A 20,145-nucleotide genomic window follows, 5' to 3' on the forward strand; every position below is an offset into this window, starting at 1 on the left:
TTTCCCCTTACCTCTGCCCTCCCAGTCATTCTTTTATTTGTTGTGTTTCTAGCTAATCTCATTAAAAACAATGCCAGAGAATTCAGCTCTGGTTTCTGTGTGTAGCTTTTGCTTTATGGTTGCAGTTGGTCACTTACATTTCAGAAAATCTGTAGCAAATTAAGAAACAAGAAAATCTATGTCATTGTCTTTATTTCTTATGATTCTTTTATGTAGCTTTTGGAGAAGTTAGTGTTAGAATAAACTGACCTAAGTTAATTCAAGTGTTAAAAGGGTCAGTTATATGCTAGGTACTGAAGGATGCATAGAAATCACATAAAATGCTTTACTGTAGAAATTGCATTCTTTTTTGTTTGGTTGATTCTGGGGATTGAGCCTATGGCCTTTTGTATGCTAGGCATAGAAGTTGCATTAATTCTTACAGGAAGATTTATTTTCAGTCTACTTTAATAAACCTGTAAAACCATTTTTTCTTTCTGATTAAAGTCTGATGACCCTGATGGACCTGAAATTGAAAAAATAAAACAGGAAATAACTCAATTACGTAATAGTGTCTTTCAGGAAATTTATCATGAGAAGGAAGAATATGTAAGTATTTTGAAATTTAAATTAGATTATATAGCAATTGAATCCAGATATTCATTTTATGAAATGGACTTTAATCACAAGGCTAGAAATGTTATCTTGGCCTATGTAATAATATTTATGTGAATTTAGAAATTAATATTTTGGGGAAGTATTGGGGATTGAACTCCAGGCCTCACACATGGTAGACAAGAGCTCTACACTGTGCAGTATGCTCAGCCTGAAAGTATTTTCTTACAACAAAATAATTCAGGACTATTGTACCAACGTAGAAATTATAAAGAATAAAAAAAATTACTTGTAACTTTCTTAGTGGTAAAGTAGTAATCATTAACTTTTGGCTTCCTTCATATGCACACATGGCTATTTCCTACTGTTTTTTGTTTAAAGCATAAGACCGTCATAAAAACCTAATGAACATCATTTTTATCATAATGTTGCAATACAAACATTAATGAAGCAGCATAATTTAATTGAAGAATTTACTAAAAGAAAAATACCTAGTTTGGGGGAGATTGTATCTTTAAGTCTTCATTACCCAAATTTTGTGATTTTTTTAAAAAGAAGAATTAATCATGAATTTGTTTCTTTAAAATGGAAAGAATATTGTATTATATATCTAAGGGAGATAATGTGGAAGAAGTTAGCCAAAAAATAGTGTTTTGAAAATATACTATGAAAATAATGGACATTTTAAATATGCTTTATTTAGCCAACACATCTGACAGTTTGTGATATCTTATAAAACTTTGTATAAAAATTAACAAATATGGGCCTGGAGATTTAGCTCAGTGGTTCTGCTGCCTGCCTTGCAAGCGCAAGGACCCGAGTTTGATCCATGGTACCAAAAAAAAAAAAGAAAAAAAAGAAAAAGGATAAATGTGTAGAATCATGTGATGCATGACTTCTGTAAGGATCCTAAAATTTCACATTTGCTTCAAAATGATTGATGTAGAGCAGCATATTTATTTTTTGCCTTTAGACTTTTATGATTTTTTAATGAGACAGCAATTATTTTAAAATGGTCCCGTGTTTTTAATATTTTGAGAAATGACAGTTTTATGATTCAAATTAATGTATTACCCAACTTTTTCATTTTAATTAGGAAGTGAGTGTGGACTTTGGCCTTAGGCTATATTTGTGTTTACACACACACACACACACACACACACACACACAAGGCATAAACTTGATAAAGTTTTTCTTCCCGTTTGTGAGGTGGTAGTTCAAATTGTCTCTTGATTTTGCTTGATACTTCTTGAAGTAGAGGTCAAACTCAATGATAAAGATATATTAGATATCTAAGAAGTCTGATGCTGATGTAGTTTTCTAAAGAACAACATGTCACACATAATTGAATATATAATGATCTGAAATAAAAAAATATATTTTTAACTTTAGGAGAAGTTAAATAACTTGGCACAGAAATGGTTCCCTGAGCTGCCTCTGCTTCACTCTGAAATAGGATTACTTAAATACATGGTAAGTTTTGTTTTCCTTGAAAATTATTATTCTGCAGAGTATAGAAAAGTGATGATTTTCAAATTGTGTATCGAAGTTAAATTTATGGTATTGTTTCTATAAAAAGTTCCTGATGAATATTTTTAAAGTACTATTAGGTTTTATCAAGACTCACAAATAACTGCATCATACACATTTTACTTATTTTAAATTTCATGTTTTTCTCTATCTTCATCTTCATTCAGAATGTTGCCCTTTTTTGTGTTAGGGATATTGATTGATCAGTTTTTTGTTTTTGTTTTTTGTTTTTTTTTTTTGGTACCAGGGATTGAACTCAGGACTTTGTGCTTGCGAGGCAGGCAGCAGCACCACTGCGCTAAATCCCCAGCCTTGATTGATTGATTGATTGCAGTACTGGGGATTAAACCCAGGACTTTCACATTGGTCTACACCTTTTAGTCCTTTTTATTTTTATTTTGACACAATGACTCCTAAGTCACTAAGGTGCCCAGGATGGCCTCAAACTTTATTTCTTTTTTTATTTTTGAGATAGGGTCTCACTGTATATAGTTCAGGCTGGACTTGGATTCACTATGTAACCTAGGCTGGCCTCAAACTTGCAAACTTGCATACTCCTGTCTCAGCCTCCTAAGTGTTGGGATTACAGGCATGTACCATCATGCCTGGCTCTTGGCTCAAACTTTTGATCCACCTGTCTTATGCCTTCCACAATGCTGAGGTTGTGTACATTGGCCACCATGTCTTATCTTTTTAATTAATTAATTAAATTTTACAGTGTTGGGGATTGAACCGAGGACCTTTCCACTGATCTGTCTCCCCAGCTCTTTTCTTATCCCCCCCTTTTTCTCATTGAGTTTTTTGATACATTTTAGGTTTACAGTACAGTTATCTTATTTTTTATTTTAAGGCAGGGGGTTTAGTCTTCTCATTGCTGGACACAATATCTAATACAATTTAAAAGGTTGGAATTCAGTTCATAGTTATCTGGTTCTAAGGCAGGAGCATCATGGCAGAAAGATGTTACAGCAAAGCTGCCTAGTTTTTGGTGGCTGGAGCACAGGAGGGGAACAGCATGAGAGGAACAGGTAAAAAACCAGATGTGTGTTAGGCTGCAGCTCCATGACCCACATCCATTAGTGTACTCTACTAATCTGTTAGGTGTTTTTTAATCCAATGAGATTGACCATCAGGATTAACAGCCATGCAGGGTCCTGCTATGTTGCTGAATTGCCTAGTTAGATATTTAATTTTTGAAGTGATAAAAATTTAACTGCTGTTTTAAGAGTATTGCTAGCTATGAGGAATAGCTAGAATACTACTAGTTACCAAGAATTTAAACACAGTGTGTCTTTTAGATTAACCCATTGGGCAAAAAATTTTGAAAGAAGTAGGTGAAGATAGATATATTTAAGTGGTTGATTTGCTAGGCAAAATTCAGAGGCAAGGAGATTAGCGTAGTAGGGGCAGTATGGAGTGGGATTGGTAAATTCTGGTGCTCAGGGAAGAATCTGTTATCTTGATGTTTTATATTTTCTGCAAAGGATGAGGAGCTAGCTCAGGTACAGTTGTTACTTGGTATCCACGGGGCATTGGTTCCAGGTTCCCCATTCCCTAGCCTTTACCAAAAGTTCCATATATAAAATGACTTAATATTTGCGTATAGCCTATGAGTATGTAACCTGTTATGTTCTTCAAATTATCTCTGATCTATTTATAATACTACAAAGTAAATACTATTTAAATGGTTTTTATTTGGTATCATGTAGAGAATAATGATGAAAAAGTGCATGTTCAGATGTAATAGTTTTTAAAAAATATTTTCAACTTGCAGTTGGTTGAATTCAAAGGGGTGGACTCCATGGAAGTGGAGGGCCAACTGTATTTATTCTTTAAGATTGTTATTAAGTCTATGATAATAACTGTAGTATAAAAAGGTTTGTTTGAGTTTATTTTCATAAATACGTAAAATGAAAGTTCCCTAATTAATTAAAAAATTAAAGTCTTTCCTTGGTAAACTTTAAAATGATGTTTTTCCTTGAGACTATTTAGTTTAGAGACTGACTGGAACAGTATATAATTATGTTTGGCAACAGAAGACTTGAAAATTAATTGAAAAAATTTTAATTTACTTTGTTATAGATTATAAAAGGTTTGAGTTCGGTTTATGGAAGCCTTTGATGACTGTAAGATGCTTAACTATGAAGTATCCTTGAGAATCTTTTGGAGGTTGATTATGTATTATAGATTAAATATACTAACAACAAACTTGGAAATATCTGAAGATTCTGTTACTAAAACTACTTTGCAGTAAAACTTAGTTTAATTTGAAATGTTATATCAAATTTTAGTGTGCAATATTATTCCTTTAGAAAGTAGCAGAAATATCTAGTAGAATTAAAAACATTTTCACCTTTAAGGACTTCAGGCATAGGCAGAAGTGCTAGAATTACTTCATAGTAGACATAATTTTCAGACGTTATTTTGATTCTACCACTACCTTTTTATTTGTTACTATTTCAGTACTTTTAGGAAGCATATGAGATTTTTCAAGGAAGCATTAGGTTCCCTTAGAAACATGGGTGGTTAATTCCAGTCATTTCTAGTGCCTGTTCTGTAACTATGGCAATAATTAAATGTATGGTGATTACACTGTAGGTGGGAGGAGTCTTAGAGAAACTAGGAAAAATATGAAACTTTTAACTTTTTTATTTTGTCGTTTTAGGTTGATGGTTGATGGTATCTTTTTAATAGCGTGTAGCTAAGTATGTTGATGATATAAAAATGGTAGGATTTTTTGATTCATCATCTTTAACAAAATTTGTGCCTAGAACTCTGGTGGTCTTCTTACTATGAGCTTAGAACGAGATATTCTTGATGCTGAGCCCATGAAGGAACTTAGCAGCAAGCGTCCTTTGGTATGCTCTGAAGTTAATGGACAGACAGTTCTTTTAAAGGTAATAGTAAATTCTGACTTGTAGGAGATTGTATTTTATATAAAGTATAAAGGGGAGTGGTGGTGTTATTTTTCAGGAAAGAAAAAAACCCCATTATTTTGATTTCTAAAGTATGTAGGTTGACTGACATGATGATTGTTTTTCTAGTGTCGTTGCCAGAACTAATTTTGACTGGAAAGTATCCCACATTGCCCCAAATAACACCTGCTTTTAATATGTACTTGTTTGCTTTTTTTTTTAAACTTGTTTTCCTTTTTTGGAGTGAACTTAATATATTTTATCTAACATCTTTTTGAAATTTTTGCTTCTCTTAGATTTCTCTTCATAATGTCAGCCATGTTGTCAACACAATCTTCTGCTTTTTAATTGTGATTAATATGGGAAACTTAACCATCACAAGAGAATATTTAAGTTGGCCTTAGTTGCTTACATTATAGTAAGCTTTTTCCTTTCCAAATTAGAACATTCAAAGCAGATAAAGTACTTATAAAATTTAAAAATTAGCTGTAATTAAACATACATAAAATCATTTATTACTCTTGAGTGATATATAATTTGAGTGCAATTTTTAATCTTGAAATTACTAGTACTTGTTTTTGTTTTTTTTAATTCAAGGGCTATTCTGTGGATGTAGACACAGAAGCCAGGGTGATTCAGAGAGCAGCCACCTATCACAGAGCTTGGAGAGAAGCTAAAGAAGAGTCTGGCTTATTACCATTAATATTCCTGTTTTTGTGTAAGGTAAATCAAGTTCTTAGGCTAAACTCTTACAGAAAACATTTTATTTAAAGTAAATTTTGGCTCCAAATTTCAGAGTAGTAATTAATTCTTTTTCACAAAGAACAAAAATTGTCTTATAGAATCAGCATATGCTAAAAAGTTTTTGCTTTGAGTCACATTCTCTGCTTTGCTTCTTAGTCTGATCCTGTGGCTTATCTCATGGTCCCATACTATCCTAAGGCAAACCTGAGTGTTATTCAAGCCAGTATGCCTTTATCATCAGAAGTAAGTAAAAACACATTTCTCATGGATATATTAAATGAGAAAATAGCACCTAATATTTAAGACTTAATATTTATCTAGGTTTTACTGCATGATATATGATGTAAAGTTTTGACTTGTGTTACTCTGTCACATCAGCCCTTTGATGGGAGTGTTATCCTATTATACAGATGAAAAAAGTGAGGCTTAAAGGGATTAAGTAACTCTGGAGTCCCTCAGCCAGACATAGAATTGGAACGAAGTTAGATCTTTTTGGTTCCAAGCCTAAGCTTATAACTATTAAGTCTGCTATATGTAAATTGACAGTTTAAATTTTTATCACTGTAAATTTAATAACATTGTTAATAACAATGAAGGAGGCCACGATTCTATCTACCTAATGTTCTTTAAGCCTCTTTTCCAGCTGCTTTTTATGGTTATTTGTTATCTAAGTTTTCTTAGAAATTGTAGAATGCACACACACACACACACACACACACACACACACACACATATAACGGTCATCAGTTAAATGAATAATCCAGGCTTCATCTCACCTTTAATTCTTTTTGCTGTATTCTTAGTAAAAATTCATTTGGAGGAAGCTTTACTCACCTGTAGAACAGTCTTTAATAGAGAAAAGATTCATGTATTAAAATATTTTCCTATTTTCTAACCCTGTTTATTTGTACTTATCTATAGGAAGCTTTAAAGGTTATGAAAGGTGTTGCCCAGGGCCTGCATACATTGCACAAGGCCGACATAATTCATGGATCACTTCATCAGAACAATGTATTTGCTTTAAATCGGGAACAAGGAATTGTTGGAGATTTTGATTTCACCAGATCTGTGGTAAAATGTCATAATCTTACAAATAAATTCTAACTTCATTTAATATCATTGAGCAGTAGTTTAGCATGATATAGTAACTTATTATAGGACCTGTATATATAGTTAAAGTGTGTCTTGTTTTATAAGCAATTATCTGCTATCATCTAGGTGATAGAATAAGAGTTTCTAAGTTCTTGCATTGCATATTTTAATAAAAAAATCTTTGACATACTAAATGGTATTGACATTAATCATTAATTATTTTATCATCAGAAAACATTCAGTTGCTAGAAATTAATGAAGAACTTCCCTCTGCTGGTGTCCTCCTTCCATCATACATTTAATTTAAATATACATACTTTGCTGTTTTTTTATTATAATGTACATTTTCAAAAATCTGGGAATCTTGGGCTTTTTCAACTTCAATGGTTGTTAATTTGGTGCCATGGTATCTCAGAATAGCCATTTTGTAAAGGTAGCAAAGATCAAACAGTTAATATGTAAATGCTTTTGATAGAATCGGCAATTTCAAAGTATACATGATCACGTGAAAACAGTTTCTATTTGTTTTAATTGACAAATACAAATATATACACAGTGAAACGGCTGTCAGCAGTTCCATTTTAAAAGTAACAGCTTTATCTAGATATAATTAACATATCATAAAGTATACAAATAAGTTGTAGTTTTTATTATATTCATAACATTGTACATTGATCATTACTATCTAATTCTAGAACTTCTTTTGAGACAGGCTGGCCTTGAACTAACTATGTACTCCGGGATGACCACTAACTTGGCAGTGATCTACCTGTCTAAACTTCCTGAATTCTGGAATTACAGGCATGCATCACCATGCCAAGCTCCAGAACATTTTTTTCTCATTCCCCAAAAGAATCGCTCTATTGATTATCAGTCATTGTTCATTTCTCCTGCTAGTCAGGTCAGAAAACTATTAATACCCTTCTATATCTACGGATTTGCTGGTTCTGGACACCTCATATAAATAAAATCATACAATATGTGGCCTTTCATGATTGGCTTATTTTACTTCCATGACATTTTCAAAGTTCATTTTTTGTCCTAATATTGCATTGTATGTGTATGTCATGTTTTGTTCATACATTTATCAGTTGTAGATGTTTGAGCTTAATTTTCTGGTTGTTATAGATGATGTTGCTGTGAACATTAGTATACAAGTTTTTATGTAAATATATTTTCATTTCTTTTGGGAGGCAAATTACTAGTTTATATGGTAACCTGTTTTATTTTTTGAGGAATTTAATTTTCTTAATGTGAATCATTTTACATTCTTTTAAATGATGTATAAAGATTCTAGTTTTTCCACATCCTTCCAACTTTAATTACCTGAGCAATTCCTTTTGAATACTGTGTGTGTATCATAATGCTTTATACTTTGGTCACCTGTAAATCATACGGTAATACCACCAGTATAAATGTTATCTCAATAGCTTTTATATAGTAGTTCAAAATGATGAAAAAGTGAAAATATAAATTATAGTCAAAAGCCATATGCAGGATTAATACAGACTGATTTACTGAGATATGTATCATAGTTTATCTGAGAATTAAGATACTAGCCTAAGAAAAATTACTAAATTCTGACTTTCAAAAACTTCTCTGCTGGGTGTGGTGGCATATACCTTGTAATCTCAGCACTTTGGAGACTGAGGCGGGAGGATCACAAGTTCCAGGATAGTTAGGCTACATATGAGTTCTAGGCCAGCCTGGACTACTTAGTGAAACCCTGTTTCTTAGAAAAAAAAAAGAAAAGCAAAAATGTTCTCAACTTTTAGGGATTCTGATCACTTTATATGTACCATTTGTACCACTGTGGAAATAACTACTCCAAGAATTATTCTTCCTCTTTTATACTCATTTGTTACCTGTTATTATTAAGCAAAACATTGTTTAAATCTTCAGTTAAAATTATTTACTCTGAAATATTGATTAAATGTACTTTTGGCTACATTTTTCATACTACATTCAGACGGAAATATATTAAATCAGGAAAAGAAATTTGTAAAGTAGTCCATAATCAAAACTGTTTAGTTTTAGAAAAATTTACAGTCATATAAATCACCTGGGAATCTTATTTAAATGCAAATTAATTTTCAGCATTTCTGGGATAGAGATTCTGCACTTTTAACAAGTTTCCAGTTGATACCTTAGCTGCTGGTCTTTGAACTACACTTTGGGAAACAAAAATAAAGGTAGAGGTGGAGAAGACAGGTGTAAAGATATAATTAACATTTCATGATATATGCTGAGGATTGTGCTAATTATATTTATCTTTACTACTCTATAAAATAGATATTTCCATTTTAGAGATTAATTTAGGTTTTAAGAGGTTAAAGCCTATGTCACACAGCAAATAAACAGGAGAAAAGGGATTACAGCTAAGGTCTTGCTTAATTTAAGGGTAATATTGCTGTCACTGCTCATCCTTTAACATCACATACGGTATATTTAGAACAGTAAGTAAAGAATTTTGTAGAATTTCAGTTTAAAATTAAAAATTTTCAGATTTAAAAAAATAATACTGCTGCTCACCCTTGTGAAATTTAAGACAAAAAGAACACCAGAGTACCAGTAATCAAAGAATCAATGATTGCTAGTTTTTAATCTATCCCATTTTATAATCAGATGGTAGTGAAAATTTCAGTGTCAATTTTGAGACTGATCTTAAGAGCACTTTCTAAAGCAGAAATTCAGTAACAGTATTTGAGACTAAGAACGAAATATTTCAAATGAAACTTTGATTAAATGCAGGATATGTCATATAAAGCCACCTCAAATGTGTTTCCCCTAAAATGTTCAAAATACAATAATGTTTTTGTAGAGTCAGCGAGCTTCAATGAACATGACAGTTGGTGGCTTGAGTTTGACATCACCTGAATTGAAGATGGGGAAACCTCCTTCTCCAAGTTCAGACTTATATGCATATGGCTGCCTTTTATTGTGGGTATGTTATTTTTTGAAATAGATCAGTCACTTTATATTTCACTGTGTAATATGATGATTATAATATTCTCCTTAATATGTTCCTCTGCAGTGATAGACGTTTAGTAGGTTTTGATTTTATTTTTTATCGAAAACTGTTGATATACTTCCTATTACCTGTTGTGTACTTTCTATAATTGAACTTGATATATGCAATAGGTGTTATAGTTTTGTTAAAATTAAGATTAACAATGAAGATAATTTTGTACTATATTAATCTGGAAGTAGTTCATGGGTATGTGGAAAATATATACTAAATGACCCTTGGATAAGTGTTTTCATTCTCATTAAAAAAAAAGTAACTTACTTATGATTTAAGAATTAGGGATTAAAATTTTTTTTTTTTGGTACTGGGGATTGAATTTGGGACCTTGTGCTTGCAAGGCATGTGGTGGAACCACTGAGTTAAATCCCTGGCCTAAGGGATTAAATATTAACAAGGGAGGAATATCTGTTTTTTCTAAAAAACATTATACTGAAGGTTCTAGCCCAAGAATCAGCAAAAAATGTCTAGGAATATGCATAGAAACTACTAGGCATAACATGTGAGTTTAGAAAGGTAACAGTTTTAATTTCAGTGTAATTGTACTTTTATATACTATATATAAATGATAGGATATTGAAATTTAAAAATCATTTACAAAGTATAAAAATATGAAATTTTTGACAAATTTAATAAAAAGCGTAATGTATGTTACACTGAAAACTACAAAACATTTCTGAGAGAAATTATAGAGCACTTAGGTAAATAAAGAGATATGCTATACCGATGAACCTGCAAGCTTTGTTTAGATTGTCATTTCTTAAGATTGGCCTGTAGATTCAGCACAGTCTCAACAAAAATGCTGTTTTTTTTGGCAGTTAGATTCTGTATTTTATATAGAAATGCCAAGGATGTGGGATAAGGAAAGTAATTTTGAAAAAGAATAAAATTAGAGGACTGGGGATTCAGCTCAGTGGTTCTGCTGCTTGCCTTGCAAGCACAAGGTCCCAAGTTTGATCCCAGTACCGGAAAAAAAAAAAAAAAAAAGAAGATTTATACTACCCAATTTCAATTAATAAAAAAGTTACTATAAATTAAGACAGTATGAAATTGGTGTGAAATTAGACATATAAATGAATGGAACAGAAGAGGACAGTGGAAATAGACCTGCCTGTATCTGGTCAATTAACTTTTGACAAAGGTGCCAGGGTTGTTCTCTGACTGAACAGAGAGTCTTCAAATCAGTTTTTCTAGAACAAATGGGTATGTGTATGCAAAAATAAGTTTAGATTCATCCACATGCCATGAATTAAAAACAAACTCAAAATGTATATTATACTTAAATGCAAAACTGAATTTTCTAAAGCTTCTAGAAGGCAACAGGAAAAAAACACTGATTTTGAATATGGCAAATATTTCTTAAGTAGGACAGAGAGAACATTAGCCATAAAAAGAGAATAATTCATCAAAATTTAAAAGTCTAGTTTCAGTTTTTTGAGAAATCTCTACTACAGATTTCCATAGTAGTTGTACTATACTTTCCCACCAACAGTGTAGAGGGGTTCTTTTTTTCCTGCAGCCTCTCCAGAATTTATTATTTGATATCTGGATGATGGCCATTCTTTCTGGAGTAAGGTGGAATCTCAGTGTTGTTTTAATTTGTATTTCTCTAATGGCCAGCAGTGTTCATTCTTTTCATGTATGGGCCATTTGTACTTCTGAGAAGTGTCTAATCATTTTGGTTGACCATTGGTTGACTGCCTTTTAATTGTAGGGTGGTGGTGTCCTAATTTTACTGAGTTCTTCGTGTTCTAGATATTAATCCTTTGTCTGGGGAGTAGTTGGCAATTTTTCCCCCCATTTTGTTGATCATCTCAACTCTTGGTTGTTTCCTTTGCTGTGCAGAGGTTTTTGATTTTGTTTTTGCTTTTTTTGGTAGAGGGGATCGAACTCAGGTCCTTGCGCTTGCGAGGCAGTCACCAGAACCACTGAGCTAAATCCCTGGCCCTAGGAGGTTTTTTAATATGATCTAATCCCACTAGTTGATTCTTGATGTTATTTCTTGTGTAGTTGGAGTTCTGTTCAGTCTTTACTTGCACACATGTGTAAACACCTAATAGGTGCATAAAAGTGTACATAAGTTTCAAATTGTATAATTGATAATGTGAAATAGGAAGAAAAGGGCTAACGGTGTAGGGGAAGTGGAAAGGAAATAAGGGGAAAGAAAAAATATGAGAAAAGGAAAAAATGGAAACAAAGTCTTTGTAAATAAGGGTGGAGGGCATGAAGGGAGGTAAGGGCTATGGGGAAAAAATAAGAACCAAGATACATCATGTAAAGGTACAAAATCCCAATGATGAATATAACTGTACTTTATACCTAAAAAGTACCAATAAACTTAATGAAAAAAAGTCCTTACTTGTGCCTATTTCTTCAAAATTTTACTTATTTTCTAAATGATTGTTTATGTTTTATATTTGTATCTTTGATACATTTTGATTTAGTTTTCGTTTACAATGAAAAACATGGGTCTAGATTTAATTTCTGCAAATGGATAGCAAGTATTCCCAGAACTATTTTGTTAAAGAGGTTATCTTTTCTCCAGCGTTAATGTTTTTCTTTCATTTGTCAAAGATCAGATGGGTGAATATTCTTAGGGTTCTTTCCTACATCTTCTATTCTGTTTTACTGATCCACATGTCTGTTTTTTGTGCTGTATCATGCTGTTTTTTAAGAAAATCATTGTAGCTTTGTAGTATAACTGAAGTCCAGGATTGTGGTACTTCCTGCTTTGCTCTTGTTGTACCAGAGATTGAACTTGGGACCTTGTGTTTGTGAGGCAGGTGGTGGCACCACTGAGGTAAATCCTGGCCCAGGATTACTTTTATTATCCTGAATCTCTCTGGTTCATAGGACTTTTAGGATTGTTTTCTCTAATTTTGTGAGGAATTTTATTGGTATTTTTTCTGAGATTGCATTAAATCTGTGCATTAATTTTGGAAGTATGCCTATTTTGCCAACATTGGTTCTGCCTATTTGTGAAAAGGAAATATCTTTCCAATTTCTGAATATCCATCAATATCCATCCAGTTTTAAAAATTTGGTTATTTAAAAAAAAACTTTCTTTACTGGGTTATTCTTTTTTTTTTTTTTGGTACTGGGGATTGAACTCGTGACCTTGCATTTGTAAGGCAGGTGGCGGAACCACTGAGCTAAGTCCCTGGCCTCTTTGCTGGGTTATTTTATTTTTTCATTTACTCTAGAAAAATTACAATTATTAAGACATTTTTATGATAATTATTTTCAAGTTCTTGTAAGATAATTACAACGTATCCTTCATTTCGCTCTTGATTGCAATTTTTTACTGTAGTTGTGTATTTTCCTGGTTATTTGAATGTTGTGATTTTTTAATTGTATCCTGGACAATTAGGCTACTATTTTAATAGGTTATGGATCCTGTTGAACTTTTTATTTTAGCAGTTGGTTACACCATTTAGGTTTAATATAGAAGTACTAAATTGACTTTTTTTTGGGGGGGTACTGGAGATCGAACTCAGGACCTTGCACTTGTGAGGCAGACAGCAGAACCACTGAGCTAAATCCCTGTCCCCTAAATTACTTTTTAAACTCAGGTTTTAATGGCATTCTCATTTTTATAGCTTTTGCAATTATATTTTAATCTGTGTGGGTTATTGCTTGCTGCTTCTTGTGTTGAGGAAGGAAAAGAGCTTTCAAAGGCTGAGCTGCTTGGTGCTTCTAAATGTGGGAATTGAGTCTTTGACCTATGGATAAAGCTTTCTGATCTCTGTGTTCATTGTAGCAGATACTCCTCCCCGCTTCTATGGCAAATGGAGAATACTTCCTTGGCCACTTGTTCTAGTGGGATCTTTCTGCTTATAGTATACTTAATGATTAGAGTTGTGCTTAATGGGATCAGCCACTTGTGGCATGATTTCTTCAGTTAGTGCCTCTGCCCTTGAGTTTCCAAGTGAATCCCTTTACTGTTTCTTGCAGGCTTATCTATTAGTGTTAGAGGCATTCCTATGAAATTCAGGAAAGAATGAACTTGCCTATGCTGCCTTCTGTCGTTAGCTTAGGGGTTTGAAAAACACCAAGCCTGGGTAACTCTTGTTTTTGGTGGTGGGGGTTGCTATTCTGTTTTTCTATTCTTGGGGTCTCCATAAACAGTTTGACTTCCTCTTTTTACCTTTCAAAGTTTTCCTTTGGTTGTGTTTTATGTTATTTTCTGATTTATAGTAATTACAGCATTAATAACTTATTTGAATATGGTTTAGTCACTCTTAAAAAGTAAAATATTGTGATTAAAAAGATACATGAATCTTTTGAGATATATACTAAAATATTTGCAGATGAAATTATGAAATGTAAAAGATTTGTCTCAAAAATAATATATGTGGGTTTGTGCATAGGATAGAAATGGTTATTGATTGATGGTTGTTGTGGCTGGTTGATGAATACATGGGATTCAATATCTGTGTATATGTAACAAATTCTCCATATTTAATAGTTTCTTAAAGTGTTTATAATGTATATCCCCTATGATTGATATTTTAGGATCCATATTTGCTTGTAATAAATGGTAGGTATTATCAGAGTGTTTTAGTTCTGCAACAGTTAATGTACTTTTTGGTTGCTGTTGGTACTGGGGATCGAACTGAGAACCTTGTGCTTGCAAGGCATGTGTGCCACCACTGAGTTAAATCCTTGGCCTGAGTTAATGTGCTTTTTAAAATGAGCTCTTCTCTGTTCACCAGTATTTAAAGAATTCCAGATTTGACTCTTCTGTAGGATTAATACTTTGTTATATTGAGGGTCTTTCATTTTTTTCCCTTATGTTACAGCTTTTTGTTCAAAATCAGGAATTTGAGACAAATGAAGATGGAATCCCCAAAGTGGATCAGTTTCATTTGGTATGTGCCCTTTTTGTCATTTACTGGTGTGAAACATGTATAATGATGTAAACTTAAGTATTTGACTAAGAATTTTCCCCTAATTTTTGTAAGAATCTGAAATAGCATTTATAGTAAAGGAGTATTGAAAAAATTCAAATGCCTGACATATACCACTGTTAGACAATTTAATATTACTAAGTTATATATTTATCACATAGATAAAATAAATCATCTAGTGGTAATTAGAAAAAAATACTGTTTACTATATGTTCCAATAAGTACCTATGTTTTTTCCTCCATAATTCATGTATGTTTTTGAGATAGTTTTGTCATTCATATGTGTTTTCAGCCAGTATATTTTGAGTACCTTTCTGTCCCAGGTATTATATTAGGTGTTGGGTTACAAGGATTCCAGCAATGAAAATAAATTTAATAATTTAGAAATATGAACAAGTAAACAACAATGATCTATGAATAAACTATGAGAAAAGTAATTTGGAGGAAGTTAATTTTTATTTCTGCAGGTAAAGGGGGAATCCAGTATGACTAGATAATAGAAAGTTAAATGATAATATAATTATCTGGTTCTAAAAGTTCTCATGCTATTTTGATAGTTTGAATTACAGTGAAGGAATACATATAATTTTATGACCATACTTTTGCATTTTGAGCCACAAAAATACTTTGTCTTATAATAATTACTAATGTCTCATGAATTTTTTAGCACCTTAGAAATAACATGTTGGATCTTTGCTACACTTCCTGGGTAGTAGTAAAATGTATTTGAGACTACTTTTGAGAGATTATGAAACTATGCATTATATTTCCCAGCTGCTCCTGGATAATGAGATAACAAAGAAGGTTGATAAAAGTTTACAATTTTGAATATGACTAATATTTCTTGCTATTAGGTAATATTATATCAGAGCTTGCACTTCACCCAAAGTGAATACCTGGAACCCTTCCTTGTATTTTTAGATTTGATAGAAAAATTACCTTCTACCAAGTTATTCTAAAATATAGTAAGTTAAAACACATTATCCTACCATTTTGTGAGTCAAGAATCTGGGTACAGCTTACTTGATTCTCTGGTCATTCATAGACTGCAATCAGCTTGTTATCTGGGCTATAGTTATCTTAAATTTTGACTGGACTAAGATATGTTACCCAGCATCATCCACAAGATTCAGTTTCCTTAACTTTGTTGTTGGGAAGTTCTGTTCTAGCTCTTGACCAGAAGTTGCCTTTACTTTGCCATGTTTTCATCATGGCAGCTTATTTCATAAAGATATAAACAGAGAAGGCAATAGAGAGTGTATTTGCTGGACAGAAGTTAGTTTTTCAGAACCAAATCATAGAAGTGGCATTTTATCACTTACACTATATTGCCTTTGTTAGATAACAATTCTTGAGGTGCAGCCTGTTTTCAAAGTGAGGAGATTACATAAGGTCATGAATACCAGGAGGTTGGAATCAGGGACAGTGAGTTTGTCTACCATAAAGTATAATCTGCCATCCATGTGCTAACTGCTCATTGTATGTAGATGAGGATGAATAAATACAAAGTCCTTGTTAGTTACTTGTGGACATCAAATTACTATGTTAGAATCCTTGGCTTATGTGCTGTTTGATTTTTTTTTTTTTTTTTTTTTTTTTTTTTGGCCAGGGATCAAACTTGGGTCCTTCTGCTTGCGAGGCTGGCGCCGGAACCACTGAGCTAAATCCCCAGCCCTATTTGATTTTAAGATATGGCATAACCATTAATGCTGGTGGTGGGATTGCCTTTGACTGCATTTTGTGATCATATTTAGTTATCAAACAAAGCCAGGGTTATAGTATGAACATTGTAAATGGCATACCACAATTGGAGAAGAATGTGAATTCATGAAATCAGGCAGTTGAAAGAATTAATTTATCATCTCCATCCCCCAGCAGAATTTCTTTTTTTTCAGCTTTAATTGAGTTTATTGATACATTTTAGGGATACAGTACAGTTACATTCATTGTTGGGATCTTGTACCTCTACATGGCAAGTCTTGATTCTCATTTTTTCCCCTTACCTCTGCCCTCCCCTCACCCCCTCCTCCCCTCCCCATCTACAAACACTTTATTTTCATCTTTTCATTCTCTCACATTTGTTTCTTTTCCCTTTTTGTTCTTCCCCTACCCATCACACCTTCCCTGCATCTTTAGCTCCTTTCTTCCCATTTCTAAAAATGGATACATATTGAAGATATACTCCTAAGTGAAATAAATAAGTCACACATGTGTAAATACCAAATAGTTTCCCTGGTGTGAATAATCTGCAACAATGCATAAGATTCTAATAAGATTACATTAGACATTCAAATTCATTTTTATGTATAACATGAAGTGAGGATGTAATTTTACATTTTTACATACAAATGGATAGTCAGCCCCGCACTGTTCATTGCATAGTCTGTCTTCTGGATGAATAATTCCTCTGTATTGTGTGCCATGTTAGCACATATGCATTAATCTGTTTTGGACTTTTCTGTTCTACAAACTTGTTTTTGAACATGTACAGTATTGTACTATTGTTGATACTGTATCTGTAATGGAGGGCTTTGGCTTTCTTCCCTTGTATTTTCCTTGTAATGTCATCTTGCATGATACTAGGACTTTATTCTTCAATATAAATTTTGGCACCAACTTGTTTAGTTCTCTGAAAATATTGTTGAAAGTTGGAATCATGTTGCATTCATAGGTTAGTTTGAAAGAGAATTGCTATCTTAATGATACATTTTTTTGTCACTGGAAAAATAGTTTTCCTTTTAAGACTTTATTATTATACTCTGTGATAGATTTTTATTATGAATTATTTTAAACAAATTAACATCTAGAATTGAGATGTATAATTAAAGGCTTTTAATCATAGTTTGTAGTTTGGCAGAATTTTGATTTCCTTAATGTTTTAATGGGTCTTAAATTCAATGAACTATGGCATGTCATTCAGTGATTTTTTTTTTTTTTTAAGTGTGGGAGATTGAACTCAGGTCCTTGGTCTTGCAAGGCAGGTGGGTGGAACCACTGAGCTAAATCCTTCAGCCCTCAATTATGTTTTTAATAACTTTAAAATAGTTTATTAAGAATCTACCTATCAATTCATCCAATTAGAGTGTACAGTTTATTAGTGTTTTTGCATATTCATAGATATGTGCAGCCATCACAATTTTGGAACATTTTCATCATCTCAAAAAGAAACTTTCAGGGCTGGGGATTTAGCTCAGTGGCGCCATGCCTGCCTCACAAGCTCAAGGTCCTGAGTTCAATCCTCAGTACCAAAAAAAAGGAAACCTCCATATTCTTTAGTTATCCTCTCCCAGTATCTCCATTTGCCTACTCTATCCCTGATTAACCACTGTGGACATTTTTTGTGTTCACAGATTTCCTTATTGTGGACATTCATATGAATGGAATCATATAATTAATGTGAACTATGTCTTTTCACTTAGCATAATGTCTTCAAGATTAATTCAAGTTATAGAATTAATATTTTATTCCTTCTTATGTCCAAGTAACATTACATCAAATAGATTTAAAACTAGTTACATTTATCTGTTGATGGACATTTGGTTCTGTTATAGCTTGTGTCTAGATACTCCTCCAAAGCCTCATGTGCTCATAGGTGGCTGGATCTAGTGCATGTGATCCTGGGATTAAGGGTGTGTGGTACTAAATTAATCTGCTGATTGGAATTGGCATTCTTCTGGGTATGTCTGAATAGCTTTACTGAAGACAGATGCCCTACTCTGGATGTGGGTGGCACCATCAAAAAGGCTTGTAGTCTGGTTGGGGTAAAAGGGAAAGGCAGACTTATTGCTTCCTGATGCTGCCTTCTGCCTGCCCATGCCATGGATTGTTTCTTCTTTTTGATACCCCTTTGCCATGCTGCCCTGCCTTGGAGCCAGCTGACTGTGAGCTAAAATAAACCTTTCTTCCTTTAACTTTGGGTGTCCAATGTTTTGTCTTAGCAACGAGAAAAGTAACTAAGGTTCTTTCTGCCTTTTGGATATTATGAATAATGCTAACTATAAACTTGTATACAAATTTTTGAGTGGACAAATGTTTTCATTTCTCTTGGGTATATACCCAGGGGTAGAACAGTTGGGTCATATTGCAACTCTGTTTAAGGAACTGCTGAACTATCTTCCAAAGCAGTTGCACTATTTTACTTTTAGGGTTACAGTTTTTCCTCATCAACACTTGTTATCTGACTTTTGATTGTAGCTATCTTAGTGAGTGTGAAGTATTATCACATTATAGTTTTGATTTTCACTTCCCTGGTAACTAATGATAATGACCACACTTTCCTGTGCTTCTATGCCACTTGTGTGTCTTTCTTGGAGAAATGCTATATGGATCCTTTGCCTCTTTAATTTAGGTCATCTTTTTATTATTGAGTTATGTAATTTGCATATGTATTCTAATACAGGTTCCTTATTAGATAGATACATGGTTTGCAAACATTTCCCTCCATTCTGTGGGTGGTATCTAATTTTCTTTTTAAGTATCCTTTGAAGCATGAATGTTTCTAATTTTCTTTTCTCTCTCCTTTTTTGGGGGTAGTACTGGAGATTGAATTTAGGACCTTGTGATTGTGAGGCAGGCATGGTGCCATAAAGTTTTTAATTTCCAGGAAGCCACTTTTCTTTGTTGCTTCTGCTTTTGGTGTTATATCTAAAAGTCTTTGCCAGATCTAAAGTCACAAAGAAAGTGGGATGTAGTGGTGGAAGCCTATAATCCCAGCACTTGGGAGACCAACACAGGATTAGGAGTTGAAGGCTAGCTGAGATACATAGTTGCAGAACAGCCTGGACTCTTGCTCAAAAGAAAAATATATCACAGATTTACCTATATTTTCTTCTTAAAAATTTAAAAATTTAACTCATATCTAGCTCTTTAATCTATTTGAGTTGAAGTAAGGGTCTAGTTTCATTCTGCTAGAAGCCAGCTAGCTATAACAGCACCATTTGTTGGAGAGACTACTCTTTTTCCACTGAATTGTGTGGATATCCTTGTTGAAATCAGTTGAACATGGATATATGAGTTTACCTCTATACTCTGAATTCTATCTCATTGGTCTACAGATGGTCCTCAGCTTACGATGGGGTTATATCTTGATAAGCCCATTATAACTTAAAAATATGGTAAGTTGAAAATGAATTCCTTATAAATTTTAGAACTAGCTGGTCAGTTTCCACAGTGAAGTCAATTAAGGAGCTAAAGGTGTAGGGAAGGTGGGATGGGTAGGGGAAGAGTAAAAAGGGAAAAGAAAAAAATGTGAGAGAATGAAAAGATGAAAATAAAGTGTTGGTAGATGGGGAGGGGAGGAGGGGGTGAGGGGAGGGCAGAGGTAAGGGGAAAAAAT

General features: G+C 33.1%; 1 protein-coding gene across 3 annotated transcripts in view; it reads left to right on the top strand.

Moving 5' to 3' along the window:
- Positions 1-20,145, top strand: part of Stk31 (serine/threonine kinase 31) — a 63,447-nt gene that overhangs the window by 40,098 nt on the left and 3,204 nt on the right. For all 3 annotated transcript variants that reach the window (XM_010628222.1, XM_010628223.1, XM_019208047.1), the window contains exons 17-24: positions 487-588; positions 1,987-2,067; positions 4,896-5,021; positions 5,637-5,762; positions 5,940-6,026; positions 6,705-6,854; positions 9,697-9,819; positions 14,703-14,771. In XM_010628222.1, the coding sequence (XP_010626524.1) occupies positions 487-588; positions 1,987-2,067; positions 4,896-5,021; positions 5,637-5,762; positions 5,940-6,026; positions 6,705-6,854; positions 9,697-9,819; positions 14,703-14,771 (864 nt within the window). The remainder of the gene's footprint in view (positions 1-486; positions 589-1,986; positions 2,068-4,895; positions 5,022-5,636; positions 5,763-5,939; positions 6,027-6,704; positions 6,855-9,696; positions 9,820-14,702; positions 14,772-20,145) is intronic.

The sequence above is a fragment of the Fukomys damarensis genome, unplaced genomic scaffold, assembly GCF_012274545.1.
Source record: "Fukomys damarensis isolate Sample0158 unplaced genomic scaffold, DMR_v1.0_HiC HiC_scaffold_4, whole genome shotgun sequence".
In the NCBI taxonomy this organism is placed as follows: domain Eukaryota; kingdom Metazoa; phylum Chordata; class Mammalia; order Rodentia; family Bathyergidae; genus Fukomys; species Fukomys damarensis.